Here is a 15,706-nt window from a genome sequence, read left to right as displayed (position 1 = left end):
AACCCCCTTTTTAAAGGGGGGGGGAAGTTAAAGTCAGAAGGTAGTCTGATTTGTGTTTAGCACATTTTGGAAAAAAAAAAAAATATATATATATACCGGGTAGTAGGTTGGTAGACAGCAACCGAGGAGAAACTACCGTCCTGCCATAGTGTAAGGAAACCCTGTTGTTTTACGATGGTAGGTTTGCTGGTGCCCTTTTTTGTCTCATAACATGGGGTTTCAGGATTCTTCTACTTCTATTAATGGTCACATACACATAAAGTACAAGCATAAATACACCCCCCTTTGGGGTTTTTCTTCTTTTTCTTTCTAGTTCTTATTCTTGTTTATTTCCTCTTTACCTCCATGGGGAAGGGGAAAAATTCTTCCTCCTAAGCCATGCGTGTTGAAAAAAAAAAAAGAGTGCCCCAAAAAAATTGCCAGAAATGGAACTCCTTCTCCTGTATATATTCTAAAATGTAAAAAGGGAGACTTTGTTTTTTTTTACACCCTTCCGGTGGGTCAGGGGGTGTGGAAAGAAAGAAAGATATATATATATATAAACTCCCCCATCCAAATCCCATATTGGGACCTGTTGTGCGGTTCTGAGTTTGCAAATTGCAAAGTGGTTGGTTAAAAATCACTTAAAAAAATTAAACCCTTGAAAAAGTTCTTTGAACATGAAATGTTTTATTTGATAATTTAAAGTTTTTTTGTCGGCAATCAAAATATGCTTTTTTTAAATACTTCCTTTATAAAAAGGTCAAAAAATGGGGCCCATAAAAACCATCAAAATATACTAAAAAGGGGGGTTGGGTGAAGTAAACTCCATTTTTTCCGTCTTTTTATTTTTTTTTTTAAAACATTTTTCCATTTTCCCCAAGTTTAATAGATAAAAAAACCAAAAAAAATTTTAAAAAACCATTTATATGAAAGCCCAACCATCGGGAAATAAGTCATTTTGTCGCTTTTCTGGGTTACCCTAGGTTCTCTATACATACATCTATTTTGATAATCATTTCTTATTTGTTATACCTGAATAAACATTTTCCAGCCTGTCAACTGGGGAAAAACTGCCCATTCCCTTTTTTCAACTCAATATTTAGAAATTGGAAATTTCCAAATTTCCCCAATTAACAGTTAATTTTAAATGGGTCAGAATAAACAATGCAGACATTCCCACTAAAAAAACTTTTTCTGTTCATTAGTCATGGCCCCGGCCCCCCTTTTATTTTTTCTTCCATTTGGAATTTTTTTCCAAAAAAAGAAATTTTTTTGAACTACTGCATTATTTAATAATTTATAAATAATTCAATCTTTTGATCCTGCTGGGTTTGGGTGGCGGACAGGTACTGGGGGTGGCGTTTTGTTTACTCTTGGGGGTAAAGAAAAAAATTTTTGCTTAGGGAATTTCAATACTTTTCACATGGCAATCAAAAACTATCTATTTTGTAATATATCTTTTAGCATAAACCCCCAAGACAAGGATAGGAGAATGGTATTTGTATACCATATGTCCTCTTCATAACTCTGTCGAACTGCTCGGTGTTATGCCAAATATTATTCATTCTGGAGTACAGTGGACCCTCGACTAACAATATTAATTGGTACCCGAGAATGATTATCATTAGTCAAATTTAACGTTAGTCGATGCCATCGTTGGTCGAGGGTCCACTGTATTTAACATGTTTTATGTTATTTATATTGTTTCTTATGTCATATTAGATCAATTGTGATAGGCAAATAAGTTGTAGTATTGATATTAGCGTAATAATAAAGCATATTCTCCTGCTTCATGAGACTGAGCTCATGGCAACCGACAGTGGCTTCAAAGCCACCTTATCTTTAATGGATAATGTACTGTGTAGGTGCTTTACATAATGAGAAGCATTTCTTTTATTCATTGGAACCATGGCTAGGGCTAAAAGTAAGCAGGTTAAAACAATAAATGGAGAAAAAGAAATTGGAATGACTTATGCAGCAAGTAGCGCCACCAAACAGTACCAGCAGGTTGGTGTGGCGACCCTGGAAATTTGAAATTATGCTAGCCAAAATTAGTGCCGAATAACTGAAGGAACCGAATAACTGATTGCCGGATTTGTGATGGCAGACCTGTATATAACAGTGGATGCATTTTTCTTCTTAGGGTCCCTCTGCCTGAATTGTATAGACAACCTTTATCGGGAATAGTCTGCACGAGGGCCGATAATTTTATGTTTAGTATGAGATTAAGTAGGGACTGAGCCCCCATCCTTCCCCACAACACAAGCTAAAGGTAGTCAGCAATGGAATGGGGAAGTGAACTTTTACTCTTAGGTCTAAGATGTACATGTGCAGGGGCAGAAGCTGTAAGGCTTGCTCTAACATCATCCCTCACTGTAATAGATATCCAAATAAAAGATACAGACATCCAAATAAAAGATAAACACTCCCTTATCTTACCTAGCTAGGTAAGGGGATTCTCTAAACAAATAAGCTCATGTGCTGAGGCAGTCAGCTAACTGGTATTATGGCAGCATCTCTGCAGTCAAGCCTACCATGCATCTTTCTAATGTACACACACTTTCTCACACTTTAAAATCAATCAACAGCACATACAACAATTGTAGAATTACAGCTAAACTATGTGGGAATATTTAACTTGCAGAGTAATGTATGATACTATACTTTTGTTATTGCAATGCACATTGAATGCTTGATTTTAATGTTTCTCCATAAATCACCCCTTCAAGGTGCTTGATGCTGGCAAAGGAGGGTTCTGATCCAAGGAATTAAAGCAGCCATTTCCTTCTGTGAATCAAACCTGATTACCACTCATTTCCCAGGCACTGCATAACTTGAGTGTGTTTAATACCTCCACACGAATATAGTAACAATTATAAATTAAGCATCATAAATCTGATAAAAGTTTTGGAAAACATTAAATAGGTAAGGAGGGAAGTCATCTCTTGAACATGATTAAGACATGTGGAATGTCCTAGCTTAGCAAGAGGGGCAACAGGCAAGTGGCTGAGAGCAACTGCTTGTAGCCACCAACCTGCCCATACCACAGATATACAAAGAAATCTATGGCATGTATTACCAAATCTCACAATACTTTTTTTTTTTTGTGGGAGGGGAGTTAAGTGAGTAACACTAAGATTTTCCTGCATCATTAAATTTTTTGTTGCACTTTTTGTTATGATCATAAGGACTTTAAAAACAAAAGAAATAATTATTAAATGTTAATGAAAGGAAGGCAGTGATGTTGTGCATTGGGCAGGGAGGTAGAACATCTTGTAGGAGTGAGAATGAGCCAGATGTAAGTGTGGAGTGTGCACTTAAGGTAGTGGGTAGAATGAAATTAGGTAAAGCAGTTGGGATAGATGGACTCAAGACAGAAAGTTGAAAGCAGCAGAGATGATGTTTTAAAGTGGCTGGTACATTTGATATACCTTTGAAGAGTTTCGAGAGTTTCACTACTCTCGGAGCCCAGCCATGGGCCAGGCTCGTCTGGTGCTTGCCTGGTCAACCAGGCTGTTGCTGCTGGAGGCCCACTGCCCCACATGTCCATCACAGCCTGGTTGATCTGGCACCTGGTGAGATAGTTGTCCAGTTTCCTCTTGAAGGCTTCTACACTTGTTCCAGTCATGTTTCTGATATCTTCTGGTTGATACAGTGTTCCCTTATTGTCCTTACTGCACCCCTGCTCCTCACTGGGTTTATTCTGCACTTCCTCCCATATCTCTCACTCCAGTATGCTGTTATGCCAGCATGCAGATTTGGGACCAGGCCCTCAAGTACTTTCCAGGTATATATATTATCATGCATCTTTCCCTCCTCGGCTCCAATGAGTACATGTTCAGGACTTGAAGGTGTTTCCAGTAATTTAGGTGCTTTACTGGCTCAAGGTGAGCCGTAAACGATCTCTGTACTTGTTCCAGCTCTGATATTTCTCTTGCTTAGAATGGGGCCATTAGCACTGCGCAATATTCTAAGTGAGGGAGCACTAGCAATTTGGAGTGTGTCACTACTGGCATTATTTCCCTTGTTTTGAAAGTTCTCAATATCCACCCCATCATCTTCCTGGCTGTCATGATCTTTGTCTTATGGTCTTTAAAAGAAAGGTTAGCTGACATAATTATTCCCAGATATTTTATGTGTTCCTTTTGTTCCATTTGGTGACCCTCTTGAGTTTTGTATATACAGTGGACCCCCGCATAACGATCACCTCCGAATGCGACCAATTATGCAAGCGTATTTATGTAAGTGCGTTTGTAAGTGTATGTTTGGGGGTCTGAAATGGACTAATCTACTTCACAATATTCCTTATGGGAACAAATTCGGTCAGTACTAGCACCTGAACATACTTCTGGAGTGAAAAAATATCGTTAACCGGGGGTCCACTGTAGTTCCTTTTGAGTTCTTCATTCTTTCCATACCTAAGCAGCTGCAGCTTATCACCACTGAACGTCATCACCACTGAATGGCATGTAGTTCTCCACTGCCCACTGGTAAACCCTGCTTATGTCTTCCTGTAATTTTTAAGTGTCCTCTACCACAGTGACTTCCATGCTTATTTTAGTGTCATCTGTAAATGATGATACAAAAGTGCGATGGGTGTTTTTATCTATGTCTGCTATGAGGATGAGAAACAGCAGGGGTGTCAGGACAGTGCCTTGGGGCACTGAGCCTTTTACCTTGCTGATGCTGGATTTTGATCTGTTTACTACTACTTTTTGTGTTGTGTGTTAGGAACCCGAAAATCTATCTGCCTACCTTTCCCGTAATGCCCATGGCCCTCATTTTGTGCGCTATCACTCCATGAGTGCCTATGTCAAATACCTTTTGCAAAATCTGTGTAAATCACATCTGTTTGATCGTCTTCCAACGCTCCATAATTCTGTCACAACGGTTCAACAGCTGTGACAGGCATGATCATCATTCTCTAAAACCATGCTGGTTTGGGTCATGCTCATTATGCTGGTCCATGAAATTTGTAATCTGCAGTCTCATCATTCTTTCAAAGATTTTTATGATATACACCTACCATCCGACTTACGACCGAGTTCGGTTCTGAGAAACCGGTCCTAAGTCGAAATGGTCGTAAGTCGAACTTTACTACTGAATATCAACAAAACATTTTTGTAAAGACTTTATTTTATTGTTTTATTTTGGTATTTCATGTTTTACTTTACTTTTTATGTTGTTAGTATTGTATTTTATACTGTAAGGTTTAGGATAAACACTGTGTACAACACAAATAGTTGTTTATTTCCCAGAAATTTGGCATAAAAAACACGGTCGTAAGTCGAGTGGTCGTAAATCGAGCAGGTCGTAAGTCGGATGGTAGGTGTACTTTTACCTTTATACCTTTGAAGAGTTTCAAGAGTTTATCTACTCTCTGAGCCCGGCCATGGGCCAGGCTCGTCTGGTGCTTGCCTGGTCAACCAGGCTGTTGCTGCTGGAGGCCCGCTGCCCAATATATTCATCACAGTCTGGTTGATCTGGCACCTGGTGAAGATAGTTGTCCAGTTTCCTCCTGAAGGCTTCTACACTTGTTCCAGCAGTGTTTCTGATATCTTCTGGTAAGATGTTGAAAAGTCTGGGACCCCAGATGTTGATACAGTGTTCCCTTATTGTCCCCACCGCACCCCTGCTCCTCACTGGGTTTATTTTACACTTCCTCCCATATCTCTCACTCCAGTATGTTGTTATGGCAGTGTGCAGATTTGGGACCAAGCCCTCGAGTACCTTCCAGGTATATATTATCATGTGCCTCTCTCTCCTCCACTCCAATGAGTAAATGTTCAAGACTCGCAGGCGGTCCCAGTAGTTTAGGTGCTTTACTGGCTCAATGTGAGCCGTAAACGATTTCTGTATTTGTTCCAGCTCCGATATTTCTCCTGCCTTGAACGGGGCCGTCAGCACTGAGCAATATTTTAAGTGAAGGAGCACTAGCGATTTGAAGAGTGTCACCATCGGCATTATTTCCCTTGTTTCGAAAGTTTTCAATACCCACCCCGTCATCTTCCTGGCTGTCGTGATCTTTGTCTTGTTATGGTGTTTAAAAGAAAGGTCAGCTGACATAATTATTCCTATATCTTTTACGTGTTCCTTACGGTCTATTTGGTGACCCTCTTGAGTTTTGTATATAGTGTTCCTTTTGAGTTCTCTATTCTTGCCATATCTCAGCTGGAACTTATCACCATTGAACGTCATGTTGTTCTCCACTGCCCACTGGAAAACCCTGTTTATGTCTTCCTGTACTTTTTCAGTGTCCTCTACTGTACTGACTTTCATGCTTATTTTAGTGTCATCTGCAAATGATGATACAAAAGTGTGCTGGGTGTTTTTGTCTATGTCTGCTATGAGGATGAGGAACAGCAGAGGTGCCAGGACAGTGCCTTGGGGCAATGAGCTTTTGACCTCACTGATGTTGGATCCTGCCCTGTTCACTACTACTTTTTGTGTTCTGTGTGTTAGGAAACTGAAAATCCATCTGCCTACCTTCCCCATAATGCCCATGGCCTTCATTTTCTGCGCTATCACTCCATGATTGCATTTGTCAAACGCTTTTGTAAAATCTGTGTAAATCATATCTGCATTTTGGCCGTCTTCCAGTGCCTCCGTAACTCTGTCATAATGGTTCAGCAGCCATGCTGTCATAATGGTTCAGCAGAACCATGCTGGTTCGGGTTATGTTGGTTGTGCTGGTCCATGAAATTTGTAACCTGCCGTCTCATCACTCTTTCGAAGATTTTTATGATGTGAGAGGTTAGGGCTATTGGTCTGTAATTTTTAGTTAGTGCTCTACTACCTCCCTTATGCAAAGGAGCTATGTCTGCACTCTTTAATGCCTCTGGTATATCACCTAGATCTAAGCTCTTTCTCCTAAGAATACTGAGGGCTCATGCTAGTGATACTTTGCACTTCTTTATAAATAGAGCATTCCATGAATCTGGTCCAGGTGCTGAGTGAGTGGGCATGTTTTCCATTTCTTTTTCAAAATCTATGGGATTTGTACTAATGTCAGTTAGTTGGTCTGCGCGGCCTTCTTCTGGAGTGAAAAATATTTCAGCATTTTCTACCTTGCTGTCATTTAGTGGGTTGCTGAACACCAACTCATACTGTTAGGGCTACTGGTCTGCAATTTTTAGCTAGTGCACTACTACCTCCCTTATGCAAAGGAGCTATGTCTGCACTCTTTAAGGCCTCCGATATTTCACCTAGATTTAAACTCTTTCTCCAAAGAGTACTGAGGGCTCATGCTAGTGGTACTTTGCACTTCTTTATAAACAGAAGTGTAAAGTACCACTAGCATGATTATTATTATTATAATAAAAAAGAAGCGCTAAGCCACAAGGGCTATACAGCGCTGCACCACTAGCATGAGCCTTCAGTATTCTTTGGAGGTAGAAGAGCACTAGTATATGCATAAAAAAAAAGGTTAGCTGGACTTTTGCCCACACACACACACACACACAAATACACAAGTCCTGTAGGTGGGAAGTACAGTGCCTGTACTCTGAGGGAGGGGTGGAGATCTAATAATTCAGAGGACCATCTGATATGTGATATCAGTGAATGAGTTTTCTTTTTGCCAGGTCACACTATGTTAGTGAGGAATGGCTGGTATGTTATAAAAAAATGTTAGGAAGATAAGTATGAAACTGGAAAGTTTTTCATATGTAATGTGTTCAAATTTAGTCACTTACCACACATAGACATGTTCCAGAGCCTTTCTAAGAGCAGAGTTGGGCTGATGACCTGTCTGGATCAACTGGCATGTCAGTGATGCCACCTGCTTCATTTGAGATATGCTTGGCTGTTCATACACTGTTAAATTTAAGAATAAATATTAACCCACCATTTTTTTTAACAAACTGAATACACAATATTCTAAAATGGCAATTTTTTTTTAAATCTGATAACAAAAAAGAGAAGGTGTAGAGTTAATAAAGTATTAGTCAGAGGGCTGAAGAGGGTTTGTTGAGGTGGTTTGGTCATTTAGAGAGAATGGATCAAAGTAGAATGACATGGAGAGCGTATAAATCTGTAGGGGAAGGAAGGCAGGGTAGGGGTCATCCTCGAAAAGGTGGGAGGGAGGGGGTAAAGGAGGAGTTGTGGGCGAGGGGTTTCGACTTCCAGCAAGCGTGCGTGAGCGTGTTAGATAGGAGTGAATGGAGACGAATGGTATTTGGGACCTGACGAGCTGTTGGAGTGTGAGCAGGGTAACATTTAGTGAAGGGATTCAGGGAAACCGGTTATTTTATATAACTGGACTTGAGTCCTGGAAATGGGAAGTACAATGCCTGCACTCTAAAGGAGGGGTTTGAGATATTGGCAGTTTGGAGGGATATATTGTGTATTTTTATATGTATATACTTCTAAACTAGGTAGTAGGTTGGTAGACAGCAACCGCCCAGGGAGGTACTACCGTCTTGCCAAGTGAGTGTAAAACGAAAGCCTGTAATTGTTTTACATGATGGTAGGATTGCTGGTGTCCTTTTTTCTGTCTCATGAGCATGCAAGATTTCAGGTATGTCTTGCTACTTCTACTTACACTTAGATCACACTACACATACATGTACAAGCACATATGTATACACCCTTCTGGGTTTTCTTCTATTTTCTTTCTAGTTCTTATTCTTGTTTATTTCCTTATATCTCCATGGGGAAGTGGAACAGAATTCTTCTTCCGTAAGCAATGCGTGTTGTAAGAGGCGACTAAAATGCCGGGAGCAAGGGGCTAGTAACCTCTTCTCCTGTATATATTACTAAATGTAAAAGGAGAAAATTTCGTTTTTCCTTTTGGGCCACCCCGCCTCGGTGAGATACGGCCGGTGTGTTGAAAGAAAGAAAGACTTCTAAACTATTGTATCTGGGTGCTTCTGCAAAGACAGTGATTATGTATGAGTGAGGAGAAAGTGTTGAATGATGATGAAAGTATTTTCTTTTTGGGGATTTTCTTTCTTTTTTGGGTCACCCTGCCTCGGTGGGAGATGGCCGACTTGTTGAAAAAAAAAAAAATACTATTATGTGGAATATTAATAGAAAGTTTTACACTGCAACTGATATCATAAAGACGCTTAACATTTGATAAATGACACCAGCAACAAGCGAAAAGTGTCTAACCGGGTGATTTATCAGATGTCATAATTCATGCATAATAATAAGATAACACTGTTTTTATATACAGGTGTGGAGTTAGCAGCAGGCATGTGTGAGGATGTTATATAGGAGTGAACTGAGATGAATGGTTTTTGGGATCTGATGAGCTGTTGGAGTGTAAGCAGGATAATATTTTGTGAAGGGATTCAGGGAAACCGGTTAGTTGGACTCAAGTCCTGGAAGTGGGAACTACAATGCCTGCACTAAATTTAAAGGAGGGGTTTGGGATATTGGCTGTTTGGAGTGACATCTAAACTGTCGTATCTGAGCACCTCTGTTAAATGATGGTGAAACTTTCTTTCTTTCTGGGTCACTCTGCCTTGGTGGGAGATGGCCAATGTGTTAAAAAAAAAATTCTTTAAAATATTTCCCCCCTCTATCAATTAACATGTATTACACAATCAGCTCCATAAATTTCAAGTAAATTACAAACTTAGCACAGACAAAAACACTGACCAGGAAGTATTTGTGCAATATCTTGGTGAGCCTGGACAAGAGCATTCTGTAGATGAGAAGAGGTGAGGCCTCCCTGTAACAATACTGCACGCAAGTCCTGTGGCTTTGTCCATGACCTCATCATGCAGATCTCTATACCTCGATTCCTCATGGCCCTGGATGAAAAGAAAATATAATATAATATGGTTTGTCAATACTCTTCAAAAGGTTTACACTACTAAATTTAACAAATATCCCATATCCAATAGAGCACATCCATCATACTGTGAGTTACGTTATCAATACAAGCACTACCAACTACAGTGGACCCCCGCATAACGATTACCTCCGAATGCGACCAATTATGTAAGTGTATTTACGTAAGTGCGTTTGTACGTGTATGTTTGGGGGTCTGAAATGGACTAATCTACTTCACAATATTTCTTATGGGAACAAATTCGGTCAGTACTGGTACCTGAACATACTTCTGGAGTGAAAAAATATCGTTAACCGGGGGTCCACTGTACTAGTTTATCTTTTTATACACAATTATCACTTCAACAACTGTGTAATATGATTACTATCATGGAGTCCTAGTTTTAGGTTACCTGAAATGATCTGCATAACAGTGGGTTTCTCATCAAGTGCACAAAATTTTTTTTTACCAAATCTCGTAACACTTAGGTATTTTTTTAATTAAACATTATTATTATATCTTGTGAACGACTTTCAAAACTAAAATTTATCATATCCTCTTTTGAAGTTGTTTAACTAACATTTGGAACAGGTTGGTAGGTTGGTAGATATCAACCATCCAGAGAAGTACTACCATCCTGCCTAATGAGTATAAAACAGAAATTTGCAGTAGTGTTATACAATGATAGAATTGCTGATGTCTTTCTTACACTTAGCTCATACTACAGATGCAGTTGTGCAAGTACATGTATGTGTTTATACACCCATCTGAGTTTTTTCTAATTTCTTAATAGTTCTTGCTCTTATAGTATTTCTCTTCACCTCCAATGAGAAGTGGTGAAGAATTCTTCCTCTGTATGCCATGTGTCATAAAATGCAACTAAAATGACAGAAGCAAAGGGATAGAAACCCCTTTCTCCTATATAATCATCCTCTCCTCCACCTCACTGGTCAACCTGATGCCCCAGGAAATAGGCAAAGATAGTGGATTCCGACAAGAATCTTTCGCCAACAGCAAAAGTCAGGTTGACCAGGCAAGTACCAGACGAGAATGACCCAAGGTCAGGCTTCAGGAGTAAAAAAACTCTCAAAACTTATCTTAGGAATGTATCACACAAAAATATTTCTGGTTTTAACTTTTTTTTTTTTTTTCAACAAGTCGGCCGTCTCCCACCGAGGCAGGGTGACCCAAAAAAGAAAGAAAATCCCCAAAAAGAAAATACTTTCATCATCATTCAACACTTTCACCACACTCGCACATTATCACTGTTTTTGCAGAGGTGCTCAGAATACAACAGTCTAGAAGCATAAACATATAAAGATACACAACATATCCCTCCAAACTGCCAATATCCCAAACCCCTCCTTTAAAGTGCAGGCATTGTACTTCCCATTTCCAGGACTCAAGTCCGACTATATGAAAATAACCGGTTTCCCTGAATCCCTTCACTAAATATTACCCTGCTCACACTCCAACAGATCGTCAGGTCCCAAGTACCATTCGTCTCCATTCACTCCTATCTAACACGCTCACGCACGCTTGCTGGAAGTCCAAGCCCCTTACCCACAAAACCTCCTTTACCCCCTCTCTCCAACCCTTTCGAGGACGACCCCTACCCCGCCTTCCTTCCCCTATAGATTTATATGCTTTCCATGTCATTCTACTGTGATCCATTCTCTCTAAATGACCAAACCACCTCAACAACCCCTCTTCTGCCCTCTGACTAATACTTTTATTAACTCCACACCTTCTCCTAATTTCCACACTCCGAATTTTCTGCATAATATTTACACCACACATTGCCCTTAAACAGGACATCTCCGCTGCCTCCAACCGTCTCCTCGCTGCTGCATTTACCACCCAAGCTTCACACCCATATAAGAGTGTTGGTACTACTATACTTTCATACATTCCCTTCTTTGCCTCCATAGATAACGTTTTTTGACTCCACATATACCTCAACGCACCACTCACCTTTTTTCCCTCATCAATTCTATGATTAACCTCATCCTTCATAAATCCATCCGCCGACACGTCAACTCCCAAGTATCTGAAAACATTCACTTCTTCCATACTCCTCCTCCCCAATTTGATATCCAATTTTTCTTTATCTAAATCATTTGACACCCTCATCACCTTACTCTTTTCTATGTTCACTTTCAACTTTCTACCTTTACACACATTCCCAAACTCATCCACTAACCTTTGCAATTTTTCTTTAGAATCTCCCATAAGCACAGTATCATCAGCAAAAAGTAACTGTGTCAATTCCCATTTTGAATTTGATTCCCCATAATTTAATCCCACCCCTCTCCCAAACACCCTAGCATTTACTTCCTTTACAACCCCATCTATAAATATATTAAACAACCATGGTGACATTACACATCCCTGTCTAAGACCTACTTTTACCGGGAAGTAGTCTCCCTCTCTTCTACACACCCTAACCTGAGCCTCACTATCCTCATAAAAACTCTTTACAGCATTTAATAACTTACCACCTATTCCATATACTTGCAACATCTGCCACATTGCTCCTCTATCCACTCTATCATATGCCTTTTCTAAATCCATAAATGCAATAAAAACTTCCCTATCTTTATCTAAATACTGTTCACATATATGCTTCAATGTAAACACCTGATCTACACATCCCCTACCCACTCTAAAACCTCCTTGCTCATCCGCAATCCTACATTCTGTCTTACCTCTAATTCTTTCAATTATAACCCTACCGTACACTTTTCCTGGTATACTCAGTAAGCTTATTCCTCTATAATTTTTACAGTCTCTTTTGTCCCCTTTCCCTTTATATAAAGGGACTATACATGCTCTCTGCCAATCCCTAGGTACCTTCCCCTCTTTCATACATTTATTAAACAAAAGTACCAACCACTCCAACACTATATCCCCCCCTGCTTTTAACATTTCTGTCATGATCCCATCAGTTCCAGCTGCTTTACCCCCTTTCATTTTACGTAATGCCTCACGTACCTCCCCCACACTTACATTCTGCTCTTCTTCACTCCTAAAAGATGGTATACCTCCCTGACCAGTGCATGAAATTACTGCCTCTGTTTCTTCTTTAACATTTAAAAGTTCCTCAAAATATTCTCGCCATCTTCCCAATACCTCCATCTCCCCATCTACTAACTCCCCTACTCTGTTTTTAACTGACAAATCCATATTTTCCCTAGGCTTTCTTAACTTGTTTAACTCACTCCAAAATTTTTTCTTATTTTCATTAAAATTTCTTGACAGTGCCTCTCCCACTCTATCATCTGCTCTCCTTTTGCACTCTCTCACCACTCTCTTTACCTTTCTTTTACTCTCCATATACTCTGCTCTTCTTATAACACTTCTGCTTTGTAAAAACCTCTCATAAGCTACCTTTTTCTCTTTTATCACACCCTTTACTTCATCATTCCACCAATCACTCCTCTTTCCTCCTGCCCCCACCCTCCTATAACCACAAACTTCTGCCCCACATTCTAATACTGCATTTTTAAAACTATTCCAACCCTCTTCAACCCCCCCACTACTCATCTTTGCACTAGCCCACCTTTCTGCCAATAGTCGCTTATATCTCACCCGAACTTCCTCCTCCCTTAGTTTATACACTTTCACCTCCCTCTTACTTGTTGTTGCCACCTTCCTCTTTTCCCATCTACCTCTTACTCTAACTGTAGCTACAACTAAATAATGATCCGATATATCAGTTGCCCCTCTATAAACATGTACATCCTGGAGCCTACCCATCAACCTTTTATCCACCAATACATAATCTAATAAACTACTTTCATTACGTGCTACATCATACCTTGTATATTTATTTATCCTCTTTTTCATAAAATATGTATTACTTATTACCAAATTTCTTTCTACACATAGCTCAATTAAAGGTTCCCCATTTACATTTACCCCTGGCACCCCAAATTTACCTACTACTCCCTCCATAACATTTTTACCCACTTTAGCATTAAAATCCCCAACCACCATTACTCTCACACTTGATTCAAAACTCCCCACGCATTCACTCAACATTTCCCAAAATCTCTCTCTCTCCTCTACACTTCTCTCTTCTCCAGGTGCATACACGCTTATTATAACCCACTTTTCACATCCAATCTTTATTTTACTCCACATAATCCTTGAATTAATACATTTATAGTCCCTCTTTTCCTGCCATAGCTTATCCTTCAACATTATTGCTACTCCTTCTTTAGCTCTAACTCTATTTGAAACCCCTGACCTAATCCCATTTATTCCTCTCCACTGAAACTCTCCCACCCCCTTCAGCTTTGTTTCACTTAAAGCCAGGACATCCAGCTTCTTCTCATTCATAACATCCACAATCATCTCTTTCTTATCATCTGCACAACATCCACGCACATTCAGACTTCCCACTTTGACAATTTTCTTCTTCTTATTCTTTTTAGTAATCTTTACAGGAAAAGGGGTTACTAGCCCATTGTTCCCGGCATTTTAGTTGACTTTTACAATACTATTCAGTGCTTTTATTTTTAACTTACAGATTGTTTACAACTAGAGGAGGATGACAAAGAAGAAAATGCATTCACTATCACTCTCTCTGGATACCTATCCAGAGGGGAACAAACAAAGGTCCACTGAAATTTAACATCCTTACCCAACCTTCAGAGTACAGGCATGGTACTTCCCAACTTCCACATTAAGTCTGATTTCACACTCCATAATCACATCAGATTCTATGAACCCCTCACCATCACTTAGTCTGACCTCACATGCACATGAAAGATGCTGAAGCCCTATTTCTTAACACCTCTGCCAAGTTACTGGATACTTTTATTTTTCTTAAAACTTTTAGTGCTGGCTGATTGATGTCAGCTGTCATGTAATTATTTTATTGTGTGGCCATGATAAAAGATTACTTCAGATAACCTTCCTTAATGTGGTAGAGCCCTCTCTCTCTTCACTGCTGTGGTTGTTGTACACATCAGCTACTGCCACAATGTAAACACTGTGGATGATTCCACATAAATTTATTGTAAATTCAGTTAATCTCACTGAACAATAGAAGCCAGAATAGAATCACGATCATATGAGATATTGAAATGTAGACCACTGACATCCAAAAGGAATGAATATTTAAGTTAGATGGACTGACTAGTATTCAATATCACCAGAACAGTAGTCCCAATGATAAACTAACTCTTCAGCTGGAAACAAAACACAGGAGACCACATGAACATTGCCTACTTGTCAAACAGGATGCATATGTATCACCATCCCCCAGGATGGCTGGGCAAGTAAAAAGCTCAGAAAAAATGGTGAGAGTTCTCCATCATGAAAAGAGGTCTGTAATAGATGGTACTTGGAAATAGTGAAGCAGAGGAGCCATGTCCTAGATGGATGCTAGAGGGGCTAACAAGTATGCACTAGCCCCTATCAACAAAAGTTTAGCTAAGTGATAAGGGTGATCCAAGACTTAATTATTGGCTCTATAAAAGTTATACAAACAGGAAACTACTATTGATGTTGTCTGTGGAATCCAAATACAGAAATAACACTTATTAACTTATTTCCACCCTCAGTCCTCACTCCCTGTTACAAGATAGAAATCCATTTTCTCTTCTACAAATATTTCTTTAGACAATGTTATCAAGAAGCCCTTCTCTTTGTTACCTGACTCCCAACATCAAATTAGGTACAAGGTAACATCAGATCTACAATGACAACTCTGAAATAAGATAACATCAGATACAACAACAGCTTTGGTAACATTTGATCTAGGATCAGATGTTACCTTTTACCAATGACAACTTGTTACCATGACAACTCTGGTACAAGGTTACATCTGGTTCAATAATGCTGATCCTGGTACAAGTTAATATTTGTTCATCTAATCTCAATGTCCTATCTAGTATAATTTAAATTTTGCTCAACTGAATTTACAATGTTATC

At 39.5% G+C, this 15,706-nt stretch overlaps 1 protein-coding gene across 1 annotated transcript in view; it reads right to left on the bottom strand.

Annotated features, from left to right (window-relative positions):
* LOC128684058 (midasin-like) overlaps positions 1-15,706 on the bottom strand; it is a 126,612-nt gene that overhangs the window by 26,738 nt on the left and 84,168 nt on the right. Inside the window, exons 19-20 of the mRNA XM_070080479.1 lie at positions 9,589-9,743; positions 7,677-7,797 (exon numbers count right to left, since the gene is read on the bottom strand). Coding sequence (XP_069936580.1) covers positions 7,677-7,797; positions 9,589-9,743 — 276 coding nt within the window. The remainder of the gene's footprint in view (positions 1-7,676; positions 7,798-9,588; positions 9,744-15,706) is intronic.

Source organism: Cherax quadricarinatus, unplaced genomic scaffold (genome assembly GCF_038502225.1).
Source record: "Cherax quadricarinatus isolate ZL_2023a unplaced genomic scaffold, ASM3850222v1 Contig509, whole genome shotgun sequence".
NCBI lineage: Eukaryota > Metazoa > Arthropoda > Malacostraca > Decapoda > Parastacidae > Cherax > Cherax quadricarinatus.
Note: the sequence above shows the minus strand (reverse complement) of the source record. Positions and strands in the feature narration are given on the sequence as shown.